This window comes from Nycticebus coucang, chromosome 17 (assembly GCF_027406575.1).
Source record: "Nycticebus coucang isolate mNycCou1 chromosome 17, mNycCou1.pri, whole genome shotgun sequence".
NCBI classification, from domain to species: Eukaryota; Metazoa; Chordata; class Mammalia; order Primates; family Lorisidae; genus Nycticebus; species Nycticebus coucang.
The window spans coordinates 15,232,497-15,253,612 of NC_069796.1; the positions used below are offsets into that span (position 1 = coordinate 15,232,497).

The 21,116-nt window shown below is 36.3% G+C and overlaps 1 protein-coding gene across 5 annotated transcripts in view; it reads left to right on the forward strand.

Moving 5' to 3' along the window:
* The window catches only part of COMMD10 (COMM domain containing 10), a 191,040-nt gene that overhangs the window by 7,839 nt on the left and 162,085 nt on the right, over positions 1-21,116 (forward strand). For 4 of the 5 annotated variants that reach the window (XM_053566644.1, XM_053566645.1, XM_053566643.1 and 1 more), the window contains exons 4-5: positions 12-167; positions 20,813-20,923. In XM_053566644.1, coding sequence (XP_053422619.1) covers positions 12-167; positions 20,813-20,923 — 267 coding nt within the window. Of the gene's footprint in view, positions 1-11; positions 168-20,812; positions 20,934-21,116 lie in introns of all 5 variants that reach the window. The other variant, XM_053566646.1, reaches the window with a different exon arrangement.

The following is a 21,116-nucleotide window of genomic DNA, read 5'->3' on the forward strand; positions in this document are numbered from 1 at the left end:
CTCATTAATAGGCAGTGTATCACAATGTGAAGCCAGCAGCTTTGCAGCAGCAGTTAGAAAACATCCACCTTACACAAGACAAAGCAGAAGCCTTTGTGAATGCTTGGTCTTCCATGGGTCAAGAAACAGTCGAGAAGTTCAGGCAGAGGATTCTTGCTCCCCACAAGGTATAGCATATTCTACTGCAAAGATATTTTTCAGTAACATACAGCATAAGTATTATATATGAAGAGTTTTTAATGTGATACTTTGTTGAGAGGTGGAGTCAGGTAAGTCAGGTGGAGTCAGGTGGAGTTCCATTTGACTTACATGGAACTATGATGGAATTCCATGATGAAAGTTTAAATAAAAGTTTAAATAGTCTGGAGCTTTGTGAGCATGCCAGTAAACAGATACTATTTGGAGGACAAGCTGCCAGCCTTCGACAAGTTATAGATCCTAAAGAAAACTGTGGGTCTAACCCTTAGTTTTTCAACAAAGGAAAAGGGTCGTAGAATAGGATGGCACAACATGATGGAATTATATTCTGACAAATTCAACATTATTAAAAATATTCTGAGTCAAAAATGGACATTTTCTTGATATAGGATGTGAAAACACAACACACGATATCCAAAAAATGCCGACAACCCAGTGGACCGTAGAGCGTTGTTCATTTACCCTTGTGATTATGTAGCTGACTGAGTGTGCAGCTCTCCCTCATGTCCCAGTATCACCAGAGAGTATTGAACTGCATATCACTAGCACAGGAAAAGATCAAAATTTGAAGTATGATTTCTACTGAATATGTATTGCTTTTATGCCATCATAAAATTGAAAATTGAGGGCGGTGCCTGTGGCTCAAGGAGTAGGGCACCGGTCCCATATGCCGGAGGTGGCGGGTTCAAACACAGCCCCGGCCAAAAACCACAAAAAAAAAAAAAAAAAAAAAAAAAAAATTGAAAATTGATAGTCCCTGAATTAAGATGGTTCAGTGTATAATTTGTTGATTTTATGGTGACGTGAAATCAGTGCAGTTTTGATGTACTTAGTATTTTGATCTTCTCTTGGGCTAATAACATGTGGTAAGTGTGGTATTCAACACTATAAGATGGGCTTTGGGGGAAGTTTTTCAAGATGGCTGACTAGAGCATGGGGTACTCGACTCCTCCACAAAGAACAACTGAAATAATGAGTAGATAATCACACTTCAAGTAGAACGTCTAAGAGTGGGCGGTGCCTGTGGCTCAAGGAGTAGGGCGCCGGTCCCATATGCCGGAGGTGGCGGGTTCAAACCCAGCCCTGGCCAAAAAAAAAAAAAAAAAAAAAAAAAAAAGAACGTCTAAGAGAAAAGCCTGGAATTCAGTGGACAAGTGACAAGAAATACAAGAGGCACCAAAGGGAGAGAGGTAAGGCAGATAGCCCAGCCCCCACCAGACTGCATCATGCCTCAGGGACCCCTGTATCTTCATGCACTGAGAGCCCCACTGACATCCCATGTCACCCTGAAGGCTGCAGCAGCAATAGGCTGGTTGGAGCCAGCAGAGCAGCAGAGTCCCCGGCAATCTGGTCCATACAGAGTCCTGTACACCAAGGAAAGGGTGATGTAACACACTGGGGAGACTGTCCCCAAGACAAAGGGAGCTGAAGCTTGGGCTCCTCAAAGCCTCCATCTGCCTGCCTGGAGCTGCTATCATTGACAGCAGCTGTGCCCTGCCAGCAAAGGACTGCTGTGCATTTGCACGTGTCCTGAGGATAGGCTGTCCTTGTGAATTTTTTATCTTACAGTTCTTGAGAACCCTATGTTTAAAAACTGATGGCCACTCTCGCCTGGGCAACAGAATGAGACTTTTTTTTTTTTTTTAACTACTTTTTATTGAAATATAATTTACCTTCAGAGTTTAGGTGTTCAGTTTGGTTTCAGAAATTATATACCCCCATTTACATGAAATACACAACTAAACAAAAGATATATTCTATAATGAAATGTATAAGACACAATATAGAAAAATTTAATCATCTGGGAAGTGCCCAGTTTTTGTCGTTTCCTCTACCTTCATCCTCACTTTTTGATTTCTGTCACCCTAAGTTAACTTTTGTCTGCTTTTGGATTTAGTATAAATGCATTCATATCATTTGTACTGACTAATATACCTCAGTATAATTTTTTAGATCATTGATATTATTGTATGTATCAATAATTCTTTTATTGCTGAGTGGTATTGCATTATAGGACAATATCATAACGTTTTTAGCCATATTTCTGTTTGTGGACATCTGGGTTGTTTCCAGTTTCTGGTTATTATGTGCAAAATTGGTATGAACATTTGTGTATAAGTTATTTTATGGATATATGTTTGCATTTCTTCGTGGTAAATATGGAATTGCTGACCCTTCAATTCAAAAAGTCTGAGGCTTTGTATTTGAGTTTTAGCCTTTGCACACGACATGGATTGGGAAAGTCATATACATGTGAATGTCTCATCTTGTGTGAGTTCCTTCTATTTTTGTTTTGTTTTGTTTTTTTTTTTTTTTGCTTTCCAGAGCAATTTATTCATTAAAATCTATTATTTAATGTGCCATTTACAGTCCTTCTTTGTGTATTGTGGTGATTCCCTTCTTTTAAGAGTTGAATTCTCTTTAACTTTTGCTTACTTTGAGTCATTCTTCAGTGCTTTCAAATTGTTTTTTAAAATTTTTTTTAGAGATTATAATTTTTTTCTTGGTAAGTAGTGTGATATAAAGTACTTTTCAGCTGTTACTAGATTAGGAACCCTGAAAGTGATCTTTTAAACTGTAAGTCTTGTTTTTTCTTTCCTTCGTTTCAAATCCACTAAAGTCTTTCTATATTGCTTATGATAGAAGTCAGTATTCTTACAACTCTCTAAGGGCCTACACGAGTTATTTCCCCCTTGGCCCACTACATATCTTGATTTTCACTTCTTAAATCTTCCATCTGGCTCATTCTGAATATCTCTAATCTCTTTATCTCAAAAGTTTTTGTCTTGGATGTTTAAAGGGCTGGCTTTCTTAGCTTCTTCAGATCTTTATTGTATTTCATTCAATATTTTGTATTTTAAAGGTGAAGTCTTGCTATGTTGCCCACACTGGTCTTTAACTGCTGGCTTCAAGAGATCCTCCTGTTTTTGCCTCCTGAATGGCTAGGATTACAGGTGTGAGCCCCTGCACCCAGCCAGATCTTTGTTTAAATATGACTTTTATCTGTGAGCTTTTAATTTGATCATCACAGTTAAAAGTACCCCCACCCCCATCTAACTTTTTTTTTTACCTCATTTTGCTCCATGATATTTATTTTTATCTGGTTCACTATGTACTTTACCTGTTTACTGTTTTATTTTCTGTCTCTGTTGCTAGAATACAAGCTCCACAAGGGTAGGAATTTTTGCGTATTTGGCTCATTGCTCTATTTTCACTACAATAATGGCCCTTGGGAGATAGTGGAGACTCAATAAGTAGTTGTTTAATTAATAAATGCACAATATCCCTGCTTTACAATTGTAAAGAGTTCAGTCTCTTCAGTTTTCTTATAAAGAGAGATATTTCTATTTATTAGTAAAGAAAAGAACAGCCAAGAGAAGAAGATATAAATTGTATTTTGTAATTCCCTAATGTTATTTTGTGTTTTCATTTTGGTTTTGCTTTAAGCTTTTTTGTGGTTTATTTTATGACTTTGGAATTTTGATGGGATGCTTGATTCCAGTCACTTAATTTTCCTTTTTTAAAGTGGGTGTATAGAAAGAATTGCTTTAGCTTGAAACAGATGGAAATGCTCCAGAAAAAAAAAGGTAATGGACTTAGCTGTGGATGGAGCAATCAATTTAAAGAGCTTTAGATCTAAGAGACCCTTAATCAGTCTTATTTGAAACAGAAATATACTCTGTGCTTCTTAAGTAATTGGCCGAAACCAGACCATTAACAGATTGAGTAAAGATTTTGTGAATGCCAATGTGCTGTTAGCAAAATTACTCTGATGTCATAGTATTCAAAAATGTGCACTTGCTAAATTGTGTTAACGTACATTTTCAGATTCTGCCAACTGTGAGAGCATTAGTTGAATGACACTTCATGTCCTCAAACTTGTGCTATTACTATATTTTCATATATTCTTGGTATGCAAAGGTGACAATATGAAAGATAATTCATTGATGTTTCCCCTCAACTCCTCAAAAGTTGGATATGAAAAAACAAACAATCAAAAAAAAGTTGGATATGAAGACCAGTCTCATGAAGGTCAAGAGGTATGATTAAGTTCCTTGTCACCCTGGCAGTAAGACTTATGGTACATATGTGGTGTCCAAACTTGAGGATATTGGCTAGGAAGTATCCCTAAGTTATGTTGTTTGTAATAAAACATTTTATTATGATTTAATGTAGTAGCAAAATTATTAGCATAGAATGTCAAAAGGAGGGCACTGACTTAGTCACTTCTGGACTTTTGCAGAGCAGCAGATCCCTCATGTCTTCTGTTGACTGCCTAAGAGATAGCCCTATTGGATATTTGTGCAGTGTAGGCAGTCACTTGGATGCTGGGTAACTCTCAGATAAGTTCAAAAGTTTTTTGCATCTATAATATAAAATTATATATTCAGATCTGAGACCCTAACATTGTTTTTGTACTTACAGATGTCCCACTAGAGGGTTATTTCTGTGGGAGCCAAGTAGTAGTGTGGTTGGTCCTCCGTGGCTTATTGTGTCCTGTTCTTGCCAAGGAATAGAAGGTGCAGAGAGAGTGACAATAGGCAGCTGAAGGTGTTCTCTTATTTCCTTTATACATTCTTTTAGTTCAGCATTTAGTATATTGCATCTTAAAAATTAATCTTTTAAAGTTATAATTTGCAGAGTATGAGTGTCCTTTTCGATTGTAGAATTCCATGAGTTTTAGTATGCGCCTAGGAGCTCACCATTATAATCAAGATACAACACATTCTCATTACTCTTGAGAGTTTCATCTCGCCTCTTTGCATCCCTGCCTTCCCCAGTCTGGCTTCAGGCAGCCGCCTTCACTATCGATGGCATTTTCTAGAATTTTATATAAATGGAATCATGCAGTTACACTTTTTGTATCTGGTTTCATCCACTGATAAGACTCATCCATTGTGTTACACATACTTGTAGTTCTTTGTTATTAGAGAGTACTATACTGCTATATGGATTTGTTTATTCATTCACCTGTTGATAGGAATTTGGGCTGCTTCTAGGTTTTGACTATTATGAATAAATCTGCTATGAACATGTATGTATATTTTTTATATGGCTTTGTATTTTCATTTCTCTTCAGTAAATACTTATGAGTGAATTGCCTGAGTTGTAGGGTAGTTGTAAGTTTAACTTTGTAAGAAACTGCCAAATAATTTTCAAAAGTCCGTATACCATTGTACCTTCTAACCTACAGTTCTACATCCTGGCTAGCACTTGGTGTTGCCAGTCTTTTTCATTTTATTCATTCTAATGGCTGTATAGCATATGTCATGATTTTTGTTTTTCATTTTCATTTTCCTTATAACTGAGGATGTTGAACATCTTTTTATGTGTTTTCCTGGCCACAAGTATGTCTTCTTTTGTGAATGACCTTTCACATTTTTGCCATTATGGCATATATTTCTTTGATTATTACTGAGTGGTAAGAATTCTTAATATATTTTGTATACAAGTCATTTTTCATCAGATATATGCACTGCGAATATTTTATCAGTCTATGGTATGCCTTTTCTTTTTCTCAATAATGACTTTTGAAGGACAGAATTTTTTAATTTTGATGAATTCTATTTTTTTTATGGGTTATGAATTTAATAGCCTGTTTTATCTATTAGTAAAATCCCTGTCTATCCTAAAATCAAAGAGATTTTCTTTGGTATAGAAGTTAGATAGTTGTGTTAGTTATGTGTTGTCACATAAATGTGATAGTTGTTCACATTTATGTCTGTGATGCCTTTTGACTTAATTTTTGTTTGGTGTGAGGTAGGCAATATTCATTTTTTTCTATACAGATTTACAGTTGTTCCAGCATTGTTTCCCTTAGTACCTTTGTAAGAAGGTAACTGGTAGGGCTATATATGTTTCCTTTTGCCAATGCTGAATGTCTTGACTCCTCCAATTTCTTTTTTTTTTAATTGCGTTAGCTCTTTGGGTCATCTGCATTTCTATTTAAATTTTAGAATGATCTTGTTAGTTTCTATTTTAAAAATGCCTACTGGGAATTTAAATGGTATTGCCCTAAATTTGTAGATCACTTTAGGGAGAACAGACATCTTACATTATACCAGTTGAGCCTTTAAATTCATGAGCATGGTATATCCCTTGATTTACTGATGACTTATTTTATTTATTCTGGTAATATTTCTAGTTTTTTAATGACCAACATTTGTATAGATTTTGTTAAATTTATCCCTGTGTTTTGCTAGTATAAATGGAATTGCGTTTTTGATATTTTCCATTTTGTTTCTAGTATATTGAAATACTATGGGTTTTTTCATGTTAGTCTTATTTGCCATAATCTTCCTAAAATTTTCTGCCAGTTTCAGTAGCTTCTATTATATTATTTAGGATTTGTTGCATATATCCAGAATCATTTTCTTACATGTTTGTGTTTGCGACTGGACTTGAAGGTTTTTGGGCTGAGTTTGTAGGTTTATTCATTTTTATGTCTCCAGTGTCTAAGATAGTGTAAAAGTCAGGCCCACACTTTAATGATTTTTCTCCTTTCTGAGAAATTCTTTTAGTCACATTTGCTAAATTTTCATTTTCATAATCTCTACATTTTGCAGTATGCCAGAAGTTAATCTCCGGTCCTTTTTCTTTTTTTCTGTCTATCTGCATGTCCTAGGTGATAATACATAGGCTTCCTTCAGACTTAAAATTATAATTTTTTCTATCCTGGGCCTACCTGCTTGATAACTTCATTGGACGTCTAATAGGCATCTTAAACTAACACATGAAAAGTAGAGTAAACTGTCTATTATTTCCTTTAAAACTGTTCTTGTAGATTTTTTAGCACAATTGATGGCAATTCCTGTATTTATTAATTTGTTTCTTCATTTCCACAGGCCAAAAGCCTTTACAGTTAGTTCTTCCTATTTTTTTTTCTTTCTCTCTCTCTCTTTTTTAAGACAGGGTCTCTCTCTGTTGCCCTAGGCTAAAGTGCAGTGGTGTTGTAGTTCACTCAAACCTCAAACTTTTGAGTTCAAGCAATCCTCCTGTCTCAGCTTCTCGAGTAGCTGGGACTACAGGTGCACCACCACTCCTGGCTAAGTTTTTCTATCTTCAGTAGTGATAGGGTCTTGTTCTTGCTCAAGCTGATCTTGCACTGCTGCAGTTATTCTTGATGCTCTTTTCAGTCACATCCTTTATCCAGTGCAACAGCAAATTCTGATCTCCTTAAAATATATTGAGAAAATCTCACAATTTCTTAGCACTTCCACTTTCTCCCATGGATTATCGTAGCCATTTCCCAGCTCGTCTCTTGTTTCTCCCCTTGCCTCCTTTTAGTTTATTCTCATCAGCGTAGGGATACTAATCCTGTCCAGGTTCTTACACTGGCCTACACTGCCTATAAAGTGTTACTCATTTGTCTGTCACTAGTCTGCCTCCTGATCACTTTCTTCTAGTCTGGCTCCTCTCTTCTCCTCATAGCAGCCTGATTCAAGGCCTATGTGCTTGCTGTTCCCTCTGACCGGAATAGTCTCACTCTGGTTTTGTTCTCATCGTCTCTAGGTTTTTATTCAATTGCTGCCTTCTCAGTGAAATCTTTCTTGGTCACATTATTTTAAATTTGCAATCCCTAACCCCTAGATGCTGAACTGGTACTGATCCGTGGGGTGTTAGGAACCAGGCTACACAGCAGCGGTCAGTGGCAGGTGAGCCAGCGAAGTTCCTCTGTACGTACAGCTGCTCCTTGCCTTTTGCATCACTACCAGAGCTCCACCTCCTGTCAGATCTGACCCTATCAGTGGAAAAATTGCTTTCCATGAAACTGGTCCTTGGTGCCAAAAAGGTTGGGGACTGCTATTTTAAATTACAAATTCTTTCCACTACTTCTTATCTCTGTTTTTATAATGCTTAAGTCAGGGATACTAGTGTACCTGTTACTTGAATAATATTTATTGTACCTGTTCAGTAGGTTTTTACCCCTGCCTTCCTTCTCCTCCTCATTCTTGATTTCCAATGACTTTTACCTCTCTCTGCACCTAAGTGTGCCCATTGATTAGTCTAAATTATTGGAGAGCCCATGTGTTTCTTATCCATTCCTGACATTTCTGAGATACTTGACTTAGGATAATGGTCTCTAGGTTCTATCCAAATTTCTGCAAAAGGACTTAAGTCACTTTTTTTTATAGCTGACTATAACTCCATGGTATAAATACCCTACATTCTTTTAATCCACTCAGGAATTGATGGCTACTTAGGTCAATGCCACATTTTTGCAATTGTGAATTATGCTATAATAAACATTACAAAAGTGATAAAAATTGAAGTCATTGATAAAAATGACCTCTTGTCCTTGGGTAGATACTCCGTAGTGGGATTTCTGGATTGGATGGTAGGTCACTTGCTAGTTCTTTGAGGAATCTCCATACTGTTTCCATAGTGGTTGTACTGATAGGCAGTCCTGCCAGCAGTGGGTAAGTGCTCTTTTCTCCCTGCATCCATGCCAGCATCTGTTATTTTTGGACTTTTAAATAATTAGACCTTCTGACAGGGGTAAGGTGGTATCTCATTGTGGTTTAAATTTATATTTCCCTGATAATTACTGACGAGCATTTTTTCATGTTTGTTGGCCATTTGCCTGTCTTCTTTTGAAAAGCCTTTGTTCATGTTTTTTGTTGCACTTAAAATTTTTTTTTCTTGCTGATTTGTTTAGGTTCTTTGCAGATTCTGGATATTAGCCCTTTATCTGATGTAGAGTTTGCAATTTTTTTCTCCCATTCTGTAGGCTGTCTATTTGCTCTGCTCATTATTTCCTTGGCTGTGCAGAAGCTTATAATTTAATCAAGTCCCATTTATGTTTTTTGCGACTGCTCTAATTGCCTTTGGGATCTTAGTCATAAATTCTTTGCTGAGGCTGATGTCTAGAACACTTTCACCTAGATTTTCTTCTAGAGTCTTTTTTTCTTTTGGTTTCATGCTTTATATTTAAGTCTTTTATTCCTTTTCAATTAATTTTTGTTAAGTGGTGAGAGATAGGGATTCTGTTTCATTCTTCTGCTTCTGACTATCTAATTTTTCTAGCAACAATTATTGAATAGGGTTTCGTTCCTCCAATGCATGTTTTTATCTGCCCTGTGAAGATCAGCTGATTGGAGGTAGATGGTTTGATGTCTGGGTTCTCTTTTCTTTTGCATTTGTCTGTGTCTCTGTTTTTGTGCCAATACCATGCTGTTTCAATGACTGTGACCTTGTAGTATAATTTGAAGCCTGGTAAGGTGATGCTTTGGCTATTGAGGCTCTTTTTTTATTTCAGATGAATTATAGAATTATTTTTTCTAGGTCTGTGAACTATAACATTGGTATTTTGATGTGTATTGTATTGAATCTTTAAATCACTTTGAGCAGTATGGACATTTTATCAGTATCAATTCTACTAATCCAAGACTGTGTTGTTTCCTATTTGTTTGTGTCATCTGCGATTTCTTTCATCAGTGTTTCATAGTTTTCCTTGTAGAGGTCTTTCACCTCCTTGGTATATTCCTATGTATGTTCCGAAGTATTTTACTTTCTCTGTAGTCATTGTAAATGGTATTGAGTCTTTGATTTGACCCTCAGTTTAGGATATAGAAATGGTACACTGATTTTATAGCCTGAGTGTACCAGGCTGACTTTCTTTTCCAATTACAGGAATCTTTTGGTGGAGTCTTGGGATTTCTAGATAGAAGATCATGTTGTCAGAGAAAAACAATAGTGTACCCTCCTTTTCCCTGATTTAGATGCCCTTCATTTCTTTCTCTTGCCTCATTGCTCTGGCTAGGACTTCTAGCACTGTGTTGAGTAGAAGTGGTGACAGTGGAGACCCTTGTCTTGTTCCAGTTCTTAGTGAGAATGCTTTTACCTTTTCCCCATTTAGTATGATGTTGGCTCTGGGTTTGTCATATGTGGCTTTTATAATTTTGAGTTATGTTCCTTCTATGTCTAGTTTGTTGAGGGTTTTAGTGTGAAAGAATGCTGGATTTTGTCAAATGCTTTTTCTGCATGTATTGTGATGATCATATGGTCTTTATTTTTGCTTCTCTTTATGTGGTGCATCACGTTTGTTAATTTACATATGTTACCATTCTTGTGTCCTTGGAATGAAGTCCACTTGGTCATGGTGAATTATTTCTTAGATGTGATGTCGAATTCAGTTTGCCAGTATTTTATTGAGGATATTGGTCTGCAGTTTTCTGTTTTGTTGTGTTGGCTTTGGTATCAGGTGGTATTGGCTTCGCAGGTTGTGGAGGATTTGCTGCTTGTTTTGGAATTACTTGTGTAATATGAACACCAACTCTTTGTGGGTCTGGTAGAATTCACAGGTGAATCCATGAATCCATCTGGTCTGGGTTTCTTTTTTTTTTTTTAATGGGAGGGGGTTTTATTTTTTTGATTTTTGTCTTTACTACTCTGATCTTGTTCATTATTAGTCTGTTTGAGAGTTCTGATTCTTTCTGAGTGAGTCTTGAGAGGTTGTGTGTTTCCAGGAATTAGTCCATTTCCTCTATGTTTTTGAGTTTGGGTGTGTAGATATTTTCATAGTATTTTGTAATAAGCCATACATATATAGAATTTTTGCTTATGTTATTTGCTAGATATAAAATGAATGATGGATTGTAACAACAGAACTTATGGTATTCTCAATTTTGGTAGTTTTGTCTTTAAGATTATGTTTTAATGATTTACTATAATAAAAATAAATTTTTATTACACAGAGTGCCTAAATCTTACTTATTTTTGAGCAGTGTTTTTCAAACTATAGATGATTTAAGTATTAGTGGTTTAGTGGGTAATGAAATACATTTAGAAGGTTCTGAAATACTATTTTTAAAAAGAAACGTAATAGGGATTATCAGAAAACACTGCTGTGTGTGAAAAATGTTTCATGAAGCTTTTGTGTATGTGTGAAAGTTTGACACACACAAAGTATTTCTTACTGTGGGACATGACCTAAAAACCTTCAATGTTACTGTTTTTAGAGAGTTGTAGTTCAGGTGATAACTTTACATTTTCAGTTTTAAAGAGTTAATATTATGATTTTGACTAATTTTGGGTGTGCTTAATATTGTAGTTTACAAGCAATTATGACAAATTGAGATTATTTTGAAGTTGTTACATGAAAATTAGAGGGAGGATGAAGTAATATTTTAAAATGTCATTTTATTACTAAAATGACATTTTAGTAATATTCTGAGGTAAGAAGTAATGTGAGTGAGATGCCTGAGAACTATTATATTAATAGTTTTGTCATGGGTTGAAAACTTTTAAGAACATTAATGGCTTATTTTTTCATTTTATTATATTTTGACATCAGTTTAAACCTAGGATGTTAATAAAGATATAAAGGCCCTCAGACTTAAATTTGAATATGAAATAATAAAATAAGTGACATTTAAATAATTCCTTGGCATTAATGTATGAATACTTATACAGGACTTTATTTTAAATAGAAGTGAATGTCATTTGGTTCACTTAAGACAAAACTCTGTGCTAGATTTTGTTGCTTCAATGTAATTAAAATACTAATTACTATCTTACTTGTTTCTCAGTTACGAGTCTCAGAGGTATACTGTGAGACTTTCACCTTGGCAGAGGAACTGTGTTTTGTTCATAATTATATCATCAATGCCTATTATATACCTTGCAATTGATATTAATAATACGTTCTAAGCAAAGTAAGGAATGACTTCTTTTCCTTGGCTTATCTTTGTCTTTTAGGACATTGATATTTCAAATTTGCCATTAGAAACGTCTCTGGTAGTGAACAATAGGAATGATCCCTGAAAGTGTAGACTTTGGGATATCGATATTTCGGAAGTATACATGCCATTTATATTATAGGATATTCCTCAATTTTAATTCTTCCGTTGTTTCTTATCATCTAGTTTATGATTTTTTTGTTAGACTACTATTTAAGTGATCTTCTGTGAAAGTTTGTATGGATGTTTATGCACAAATAAACATACAAATTTAAGAGTTTTTTTAAAAAAAAATTTATTGCTCTGTTATATGGACAAAGGACAAATATTTTTAAATCACAAAATTCAATAGAAACGGTTCTAGCAATTAAAAATTTCAGCCCATAAATACTTTTTAGTCATGACTCTTTTAAAAATTACCTTTCCTTGTGTATATTCTTTGATTTATTCAATTCAATTTAAGAGATAGATATAGAATGCCTACTATATTCTGGGCATTATTCTAAGTGCTCTGGAGATGGCACTAAGAAAAAGGAAACAGACTAAATATTTTCTATATTGTGATAGCCTTAAGGAAATAAAGCAGAACAAGTAGTGACACACATACATACATATGCACTTACTAGTTTTCTGTCATCTAGGGACTGAGAACACACTTTATGAATTTGTTGACCCCGCTTCTCTGTCTTCTGGACATTTCTTATATCAGTTATTCTCACTGTTAGCTGAGATCAGAAAAGTTCTAATCTGGGAGTTCTTAACTTGGTTCAACTTGGGGAGTAGGTAGTGCATTAGTCTTTCAAAATTGGATGCTGTTATGAATTGTGTGTGCATTTTTCTGAAGTAATATTCTGTACTTTTCATTTAGTTATCAAATGGTCTGTGACCCAAATGACTTAAATGATGACTCTGATTTGTTTTTTTTTTTTTTTTTGTAGAGACAGAGTCTCACTTTATGGCCCTCAGTAGAGTGCCGTGGCTTCACACAGCTCACAGCAACCTCCAACTCCTGGGCTTAAGCGATTCTCTTGCCTCAGCCTCCCGAGTAGCTGGGACTACAGGCGCCCGCCACAACGCCCGGCTATTTTTTGGTTGCAGTTTGGCCGGGTTTGAACCCACCACCCTTGGTATATGGGGCCGGCGCCCTACCGACTGAGCCACAGGCGCAGCCCAATGATGACTCTGATTTGTTATTTCTTCTAGCCGTATGGCTAAGTAGTTTTGTGAATGAGTAACAAAGTCATGATTAACATCAGGTTTGCAGACTACCCATTCTGTACCTATCCCCAATTAGTAACATTATCTCTTATCAAATGATTTGTTATATTGTAATAATTTTCTAATATGAATATAAGTTTAACATACATAGCTCTTGATTATAGTTTTAAATGAAAATACTTGATAGTTTCTTTTTTTTATTAAATCATAGCTGTGTACATTAATGCAATTTGGAGTACAATGTGCTGGTTTTATATACAATTTGAAATACTTTCATCAAACTGGTTAACATAGCCATCATCGCATTTTCTTAGTTATTGTGTTAAGACATTTATATTCTACACTTAGTAGATTTAACATGTACCCTTGTAGAATGAACCGTAGGTGTGGTCCCACCAATTACCCTCCCTTCACCCATCCTCCCCCCTTCCCTCCCCTCCCATTCCTCCCTCCCCCTCTTTTTGGGCTATAGTTGGGTATAGCTTTCATATGAAAGCTATAAATTGGTTTCATGGTAGGGCTGAGTACATTGGATGCTTTTTCTTCCATTCCTGAGATACTCTGCTAAGAAGAATATGTTCCAGCTCCATCCTTGTTAACATGAAAGAGGTAAAGTCTCCATCTTTCTTTAAGGCTGGGTAATATTCCATGGTGTACATACACCACAATTTTTTAATCCATTCGTGGATCGATGGGCACTTGGGCTTCTTCCATGACTTAGCCATTATGAATTGGGCTGCAATAAACGTTCTGGTGTAAATATCTTTGTTATAAAGTGATTTTTGGTCTTCTGGATATATACCCAGTAGACGAATTGTAGGATCGAATGGCAGGTCTATTTTTAGATCCCCAAGCGATCTCCAAACATCTTTCCAAAAGATGCATTCCCACCAGCAGTGCAGAAGTGTTCCCTTTTCTCCACATCCACGCCAACATCTGTGGTTTTGGGATTTTGTGATGTGGGCTAATTTTATTGGAGTTAGATGATATCTCAGTGAGTTTTTTTTTTTTTTAATAGACTGTTTGACATATTTTCATCACACTGGTTAACAATAGCCTTTCGGGAATTTTCCTGGTTATTGTGTTAAGACGTTTATATTCTACATTTAGTAAGTTTCGCATGTACCCTTATAAGATGCACCGCAGGTGTGGTCCCACCAATTACCCTCCCTCCGCCCATCCTCCCCCTCCTCTCCCCTTCCTTTCTCCTTTCCCCATATTCTTAGGTTATAATTGGGTTATAGCTTTCATATGAAAGCTATAAATTAGTTTCATAGAAGGGCTGAGTACATTGGATACTTTTTCTTCCATTCTTGCAATACTTCACTAAGAAGAATATGTTCCAGCTCCATCCATGTAAAATGAAAGAGGTAAAGATTTGCATTTCTTTGATGATTAAGGATGATGAGTGTTTTTTCATGTGTCTGTAGTCTGTGCACCTGTCTTCTTCAGAGAAGTTTCTCTTCAAGTCCATTGCCCACACTGAGATGAGATCACTTGTTCTTTTCTTGCTAATACGTTGAGTTGTTCTCTGTGGATTCTGGTAATTAAACCTTTGTCAGAGACATAACCTGCAAATATCTTTTCCCATTGTTTCTTGCACTGAAGATACAGATTCTCAGTTGTGTTCTTAAAAAGATAACATATAATGTGAACAAAGAAGGATCACTGATATTCTTATTATAAATGTATATACACAGATATCTATTGGGGGAAAGAATAGACAGATTAGAAAAAAATACTGAATGGGAGAAGTCAGGAAAGGAGGTGCCACTAATTTAATATATGAAAATATAGCTTTTAATGCCTTACAGAGCTTTATGGGGTGGGTTTTATTGTGTCTGTTTCATAGTTGAGGATATTGGGGCTTTTGGAAAGATGTTTGGAGAACACTTAGAGATCTAAAAGTAGATCTGCCATTCGATCCTATAATTCCTCTACTAGGTATATATCCAGAAGAACAAAAATAGCACTATAACAAAGATATTTGTACCAGAATGTTTATTGCAGCCCAATTCATAATTGCTAAGTCATGGAAAAAACCCAAGTGCCCATCGACTCATGAATGGATTAATAAATTGTGCTATTTGTACACCATGGAGCCGTAAAGAAAAATGGAGACTATATCTCTTTCATGTTTACATGGATGGGGCCGGAAAATATTCTTCTTAGCAAGGTATCCAAAGAATGGAAGAAAAAGTACCCAATGTACTCAGCCCTAATATGAAACTAGTTTATGGCTTTCATACGAAGGCTAGAACCCAATCTCAGTACAAGAATATGGGGAAGGGGGGAAGGGAGGGGGAGGTAGGATGGAGGGAGGGTGATTGGTGGGTCCACACCTAGGGTGCATCTTGGAAGGGTGCAGGTAAAATTTATTAAGTGTAGAGTATAAGGGTTTGAACACAATAATTAAGAAAATGCCATGAAGTCTATGTTAACCAGTTCTGTGAAAATATTTCAGACTGTATATGGAACCAGCATATTGTACCTCATGATTGCATTATTGTACACAGCTATGATTTAATAAAAAAAAAGATGAATATTTAATTTGCTTAAGGTCAGCTAATACAGCGTAGTTGACCTCCTCCCTACATTGACCACCTCCTTAAGTTGATCTAATTTTCACAGACCAAACATGCACCATATATACTCAGTGGAGGACTGACCACCTTTGTAAGTTGTATCTTGACCATTTGGACTGTGATATGCAAAATTAATTTAACCTCTGTATCTTCACCAGTTGAGTCCATTCTAAACGAAGGGGGAGAGGGTGTGGGTTTTCCCTTTAGTTATATTATTTTTTCTTTAGCATAAGTTTTTTTTTTTCATGTTTTATTATTACCATATGTTGGATTTGACCTAATGTCCTATTGTTTATCATATGTTATGGAAGATATTTTCAACAGGAAGGACTGGTCTCAATCTCAATTGTGCATCCTACAATTACTGAAACATTTTACAATTAATTGAGACATATGGCCCAAAGGAAAAACCTCATTGAAGGGAAAGGTTAGGATCTTCTACATTTTCTGGAAAGCAACAGTCAAAGACAGCAGAACATTTTGGACAATAGTTAGCAACATCCAAAAGCATAAACATGAGTACTTGGAGAGGTATGGTGAGGAAAGAAGGGACCAGCAACAGAAAAGGAGGAAAGCTTTGGCTGAGCATGGTAGCTCATGCCTATAATCCTAGTACTTTGGGAGGCAGAAGCAGGTGGATTGCCTGAGCTCAAGAGTTGGAGACCAGCATGAGCAAAAGTGAGACCCTGTCTCCACTAAAAATAGAAAAACTAGCTGGGTATTGTGGGATGCGCCTGTAGTCTACTTACTTGGGAGGCTGAGGCAAGGTATCACTTGAACCTAGGAGTTTGAGGTTGCTGTGAGCCACGGCACGGCAATAGAGTGAGACTCTCAAAAAAAAAAAAGAAGAAGGAAAGCTTTTCTTAATGAAGTCAATGAAGCCACCTAAACTGGTTCAAACAAATGAGGGCAGTTAATGCTGGAATCTCTGGGCCAAGAAGTTGCTAAAAAATTCACACAGGATTTCAGGGTGGCAGATTTCTAAGCATCAAGTGGTTGGCTCAAAACATCTAAACTGTGAAACAAAATCTCCCAGAAAGTCTTATGTGGTGAATCCAATGAAATTCCAGTAGAAGTTGTGGAACAGTTCATCAAAGAGTTCTTGTGGACTTCACCAGAGGCTTCAAAGATGATGGAGAATATCCTTAACAATGACAAGTGTGGACTCTTTTTCAAAGGGATGCCTGACAGGAGCCTTGCCATGAGAGGTGACAAGTGTAAGAGCAGAAAACTTTCCAAAGAACGTTTCACAGTTCTGCTTTGTGCTAGCTCAGCTGGAGAGAAACTAAAGTCCTTGGTTATTGGTAAATTGGCAGAGCTACTCATGTTCAAGAATCTGAAGCCTGAAGACCTCCCCATCACTTGGAAATCAAACAAATGCTCATGGATGACTGGTGCTGTATTTCAGGACTGGGTAAGGGATCTCAACTAAGAAATGCAGAAGAAGAAAAGAGTTTCGTCTCCTGGGAATAGACAACTTTCCTGGCCTCTCACAAGTCACAAACATGGCACTGACATTTCTGCCTCCAAAAACAACCTCAAAAATCCAACCTCTTGACCAAAGCATCGTCAAAACATGTAAAATGCACTACTGAGCCCACCTCCTGCATTGGATCATTACAAAAACACAAACCTGTGGTCCACCTGTGGAAGCAACTTCATCTGTTGCAGCAGTTAATGCTGTGGGTGCTGTCCTCTGGAGCCTTCTGCTTGGAATGAAGTTCAGGCAGAAATGATAGAAAAGCATTATAAGAAAATTGGATTTGTCACAACTCAAGAGCATGATATTTTGGCCGCATCAAACAGTCCCATCTCCTGTGGCAGAATTTGAAGGAGTAGATTTTGGAGGTTTTGTTGCAGTAGATGATGAGGTGGCAACCTGTAATGAACCTGACCTAGAAGTAATTCTCCAAGTGATACTGACTGAAGTATAGACCAGTGTAAAAATGCATGAAGTAGCTGATGAAGTGGAAGAAGCAAGTGAGGATGACACAGAAATTGCAAAGAACCTAATAGAAGAGGATGTCAGGCATCTGATAATGCAGTTGAAGTCATTTGCTGTGGAAAAATGCCCAGGTATGGTGAGTGGTGTAGTTAGAGTTGAGAGTGCTTTCTCCACTTACATCTGTAGTAAGAATAAGAAACAGATCAAGATTGACTCTTTTTCCAGAAAGAATGATTAAACCACGAGAAAACAATAAATATATTGGTTTTGTGTGATTATATATGATTGTACTGTTTTGATTCTGTCTGATTTCATAAGATATTATATAACAAAAGCTGCACAAGAAAGCAAAGGACATGCACATTGTGGGTTCAGTAGTCCTACTTCCTCATGTTGACCACCTCCGTATGTTGACCACTTTGTTGTAGTCCCTTGGGTGGTTAACTTACGGAGCTGCTACTATATGGAACGTCACAGCCCACACTCTTTACTGCTATTCAGTCAACTGAATTAAAGCAAGCATAATGTTTACACATTATAAAATGGATTTCTGGACATGCTTTGGTCTGTAGGTACCAAAACTTCTCGCGTGTGTGCATGTGTGTAATGAACTGAACACATGTTTGTTCTATAGATTGCAATCTTGCGTTCTATGAAGCCATATTCAGGTGGGAATATAACTCTCTTTCCTTCTCCTTTCTGATATTCATTTTCATGTAAATACTCCCTCTTGAAAGCTCCCATGTATTTTGTGATAGATCACTTGTTTGAGAAGAATCTTTTAGTGTTGACTCTGTCAGAGACTGTTACAGGTCACAGGGATATAAGGGTGAGTAGAACTCCTGCCTTCTCCTAATGGCGATTACAGTTTACTCTGAGGAGATAGATGTGTAGGCAGATTATTTACTATATATTGTTCTAAATGTTAATAGAGCAGGATACGTTGGTGCAGAGGGAACCAAGTGCCAAACTACAAGAGGGAGGGAAACCAGGAGGTGATATTGAAGCAAAAGAATAGACACTGAAAGAGCATAGTTTATTCTAGGAATGACATTTGGTTCTACATGGCTAAATTGTAGATAACTAGTAAGTTGTATTAGAACATAGGACTAGAAAGGTAATTAGGTATCACATCCTGAGTGGTTTGAATGCTAATAATAGCTTGGATTTTATTTTGTGGGTAGTAAGGAGCTGTTGGAGAATTTTTAGAAAGGGAATGAAATGATGGGATTGGGTTCAATGGGACATAGGTGGCCCTCTTAGAAGACTGTTAATGGCAGTCTGGGAAGAGATGGATGATAAGGGTCTGAATGGGTCATGAATTTTGGAAAATATTTGAAAAATATTTGAAAGATACTATAGAAAGAAATATTTGTAATACTTTGCAGTTAACAAAACCCTTTGAATATGTATTTTCTTATTTGATATTATCAATAACTCAGAAAAGAAGGTAGTTCAGGTAGCTTTATCTCCACATTATATGAAGAAACTGAGATCTTGAAAGATTGTAACTTAGCCAGGGTTACATAGCTAGTGAGTGATAGTTTGAGCATGAATCAAAGCATAATCTTTGAGTTCAGGGCTCTTTTTTAATTTCCTTACACCATCTTCAAGCAGTGCCTAAGTGCACATTAATGTCAATAGCTTCAGCACAGTGGTGTATGTGTTTTCATTTGGTCACTTAATATTTGTCTTCATCACTTAACGTTAAGTGCCTAAGACACATAGATAAGATTGTTTAAGTAATGTCAGTGCAGTGCTGTGAAGTTTCTATCTAGACGGTGCTTTTCAATGAAGACAGGACATGTGTCAGAATACTTTGGATATATGAGTATGGCTATGACATATTTATTCCTTTTTTATTGGAGGGTCTTTTGAAAATAGTGGCAGGATGGTATCAGATACTACGCTTACTGTACTCAGTGTTAAATAAAGATGAATATTTCAAGGATCCTTATTTAACATGCACTGTTAATTTCTTACTTATTAGATGTTATGGATTATGCCTCTACAGTATCTTACCCCCTTTTACCCATAATCTCTAAAAGGGTCAGTGTCAGAAAGAATAGAACTGTATCTTTATTTTCTCATCACATCCTCTCTCGAATAGATAATACTTTCATTGCTCTCTTTCCAACTTGGCTTTGAGTCACTGCTGTGATTATAGTTGTTGAACAGTCTTTCAAGTTAAGTTATTAGCATTCTGGTCAAGTAAAAATTGTTGTGAGGCTGCACTTCTTGCCCAGTACAGCGAAGGTAGTTTTACTAAATCCGTTATTAGGGTTAGGCTGTCAGAGGCATATGACAGTTGTAATTCATATAATATCCCTAAATATTGATACTCGAGATTTATAGGAATTAAATCTAAAACTTTAGATTCATACTCCTAATGTTGGAAGCACCAATAAGCTGTCAAGATCAGTAAAGCCATATTTGTACTGTTTAATGCTTAAAACAATTACACTGCTTTCATCTTTCTTTACTATTTTTGTCTTACCTGATTAAATTGTGTTAATTAATAAATTCAAAGGAAATTCTAATTAGTACTACACTTCTGTCATAACTGGGAACCAAAGTAAGAGTAGTTTGGATAGCAAATGCTGACTAGCAGATTATTAATTCTTTGCCTGGCCCTATTCCAGTCTTGCTAACTGTGACTAAAAGTGTGAACCACTTACCATGTAAGTGCTTCAGTTTCCCCATAAATTGGGGGGAAAAAAAAAAAAAGCAAGTCTTATCTGTATACTACCTAATGCAAAGATTTTTGAAAGATAACAGGAGGTCATTAAAATGCTTTTCACCAATTTATGCTATTTACTAGTTAAAATTTGTAATTAAAAACTCATTGGTTTTAAAAATTACTGTTTTAAAATAGTAATTTACTATGTAAAAATCTGTTGGCTTTTTTAGTATATTTCATTGCCTAATCTTAGAATTTTTATTTTTAGAATAGAGTGTATTTAAAGATCACTTATGCTGTTGAATTTGACAGGCATGGCAAGAGGCCAATCTCATGAGCCCGCAGGGAGAATTTGCAGAGTGTGCAGGTTAGAGGAGGCTTGGAGCTGACTTTCCATGAAGCCCAGGCTATCTCTGTTCATTCCTGTTGAGTGGAGATTTGCTTAAAGTTGACTGTTTTCTTCCTTCTGTACCATCTGATTCCAATGTGCACTTGTCTTTTATAGCTGGAGACTGTTGGATGGCAGCTTAACCTTCAAATGGCTCACTCTGCTCAAGCAAAACTGAAATCTCCTCAAGCTGTGTTACAACTAGGAGTGAGCAGTGAAGATTCAAAGGTAAGAGATGGTATGTTGCTGCCATGATGCATTTTGTCTGTTTGGCTTCCCACTTTATTGTTAGCAGGGTCTTTGCTCTCTGGATTTAATATTTCAGTTAAAATTTTAAAATGATTAATAAATTCATAGGTTTTTATTTGGGAAAGATTTTGATGATGGATTTAAATATCACTGTTATTTATTTGAAGAAATA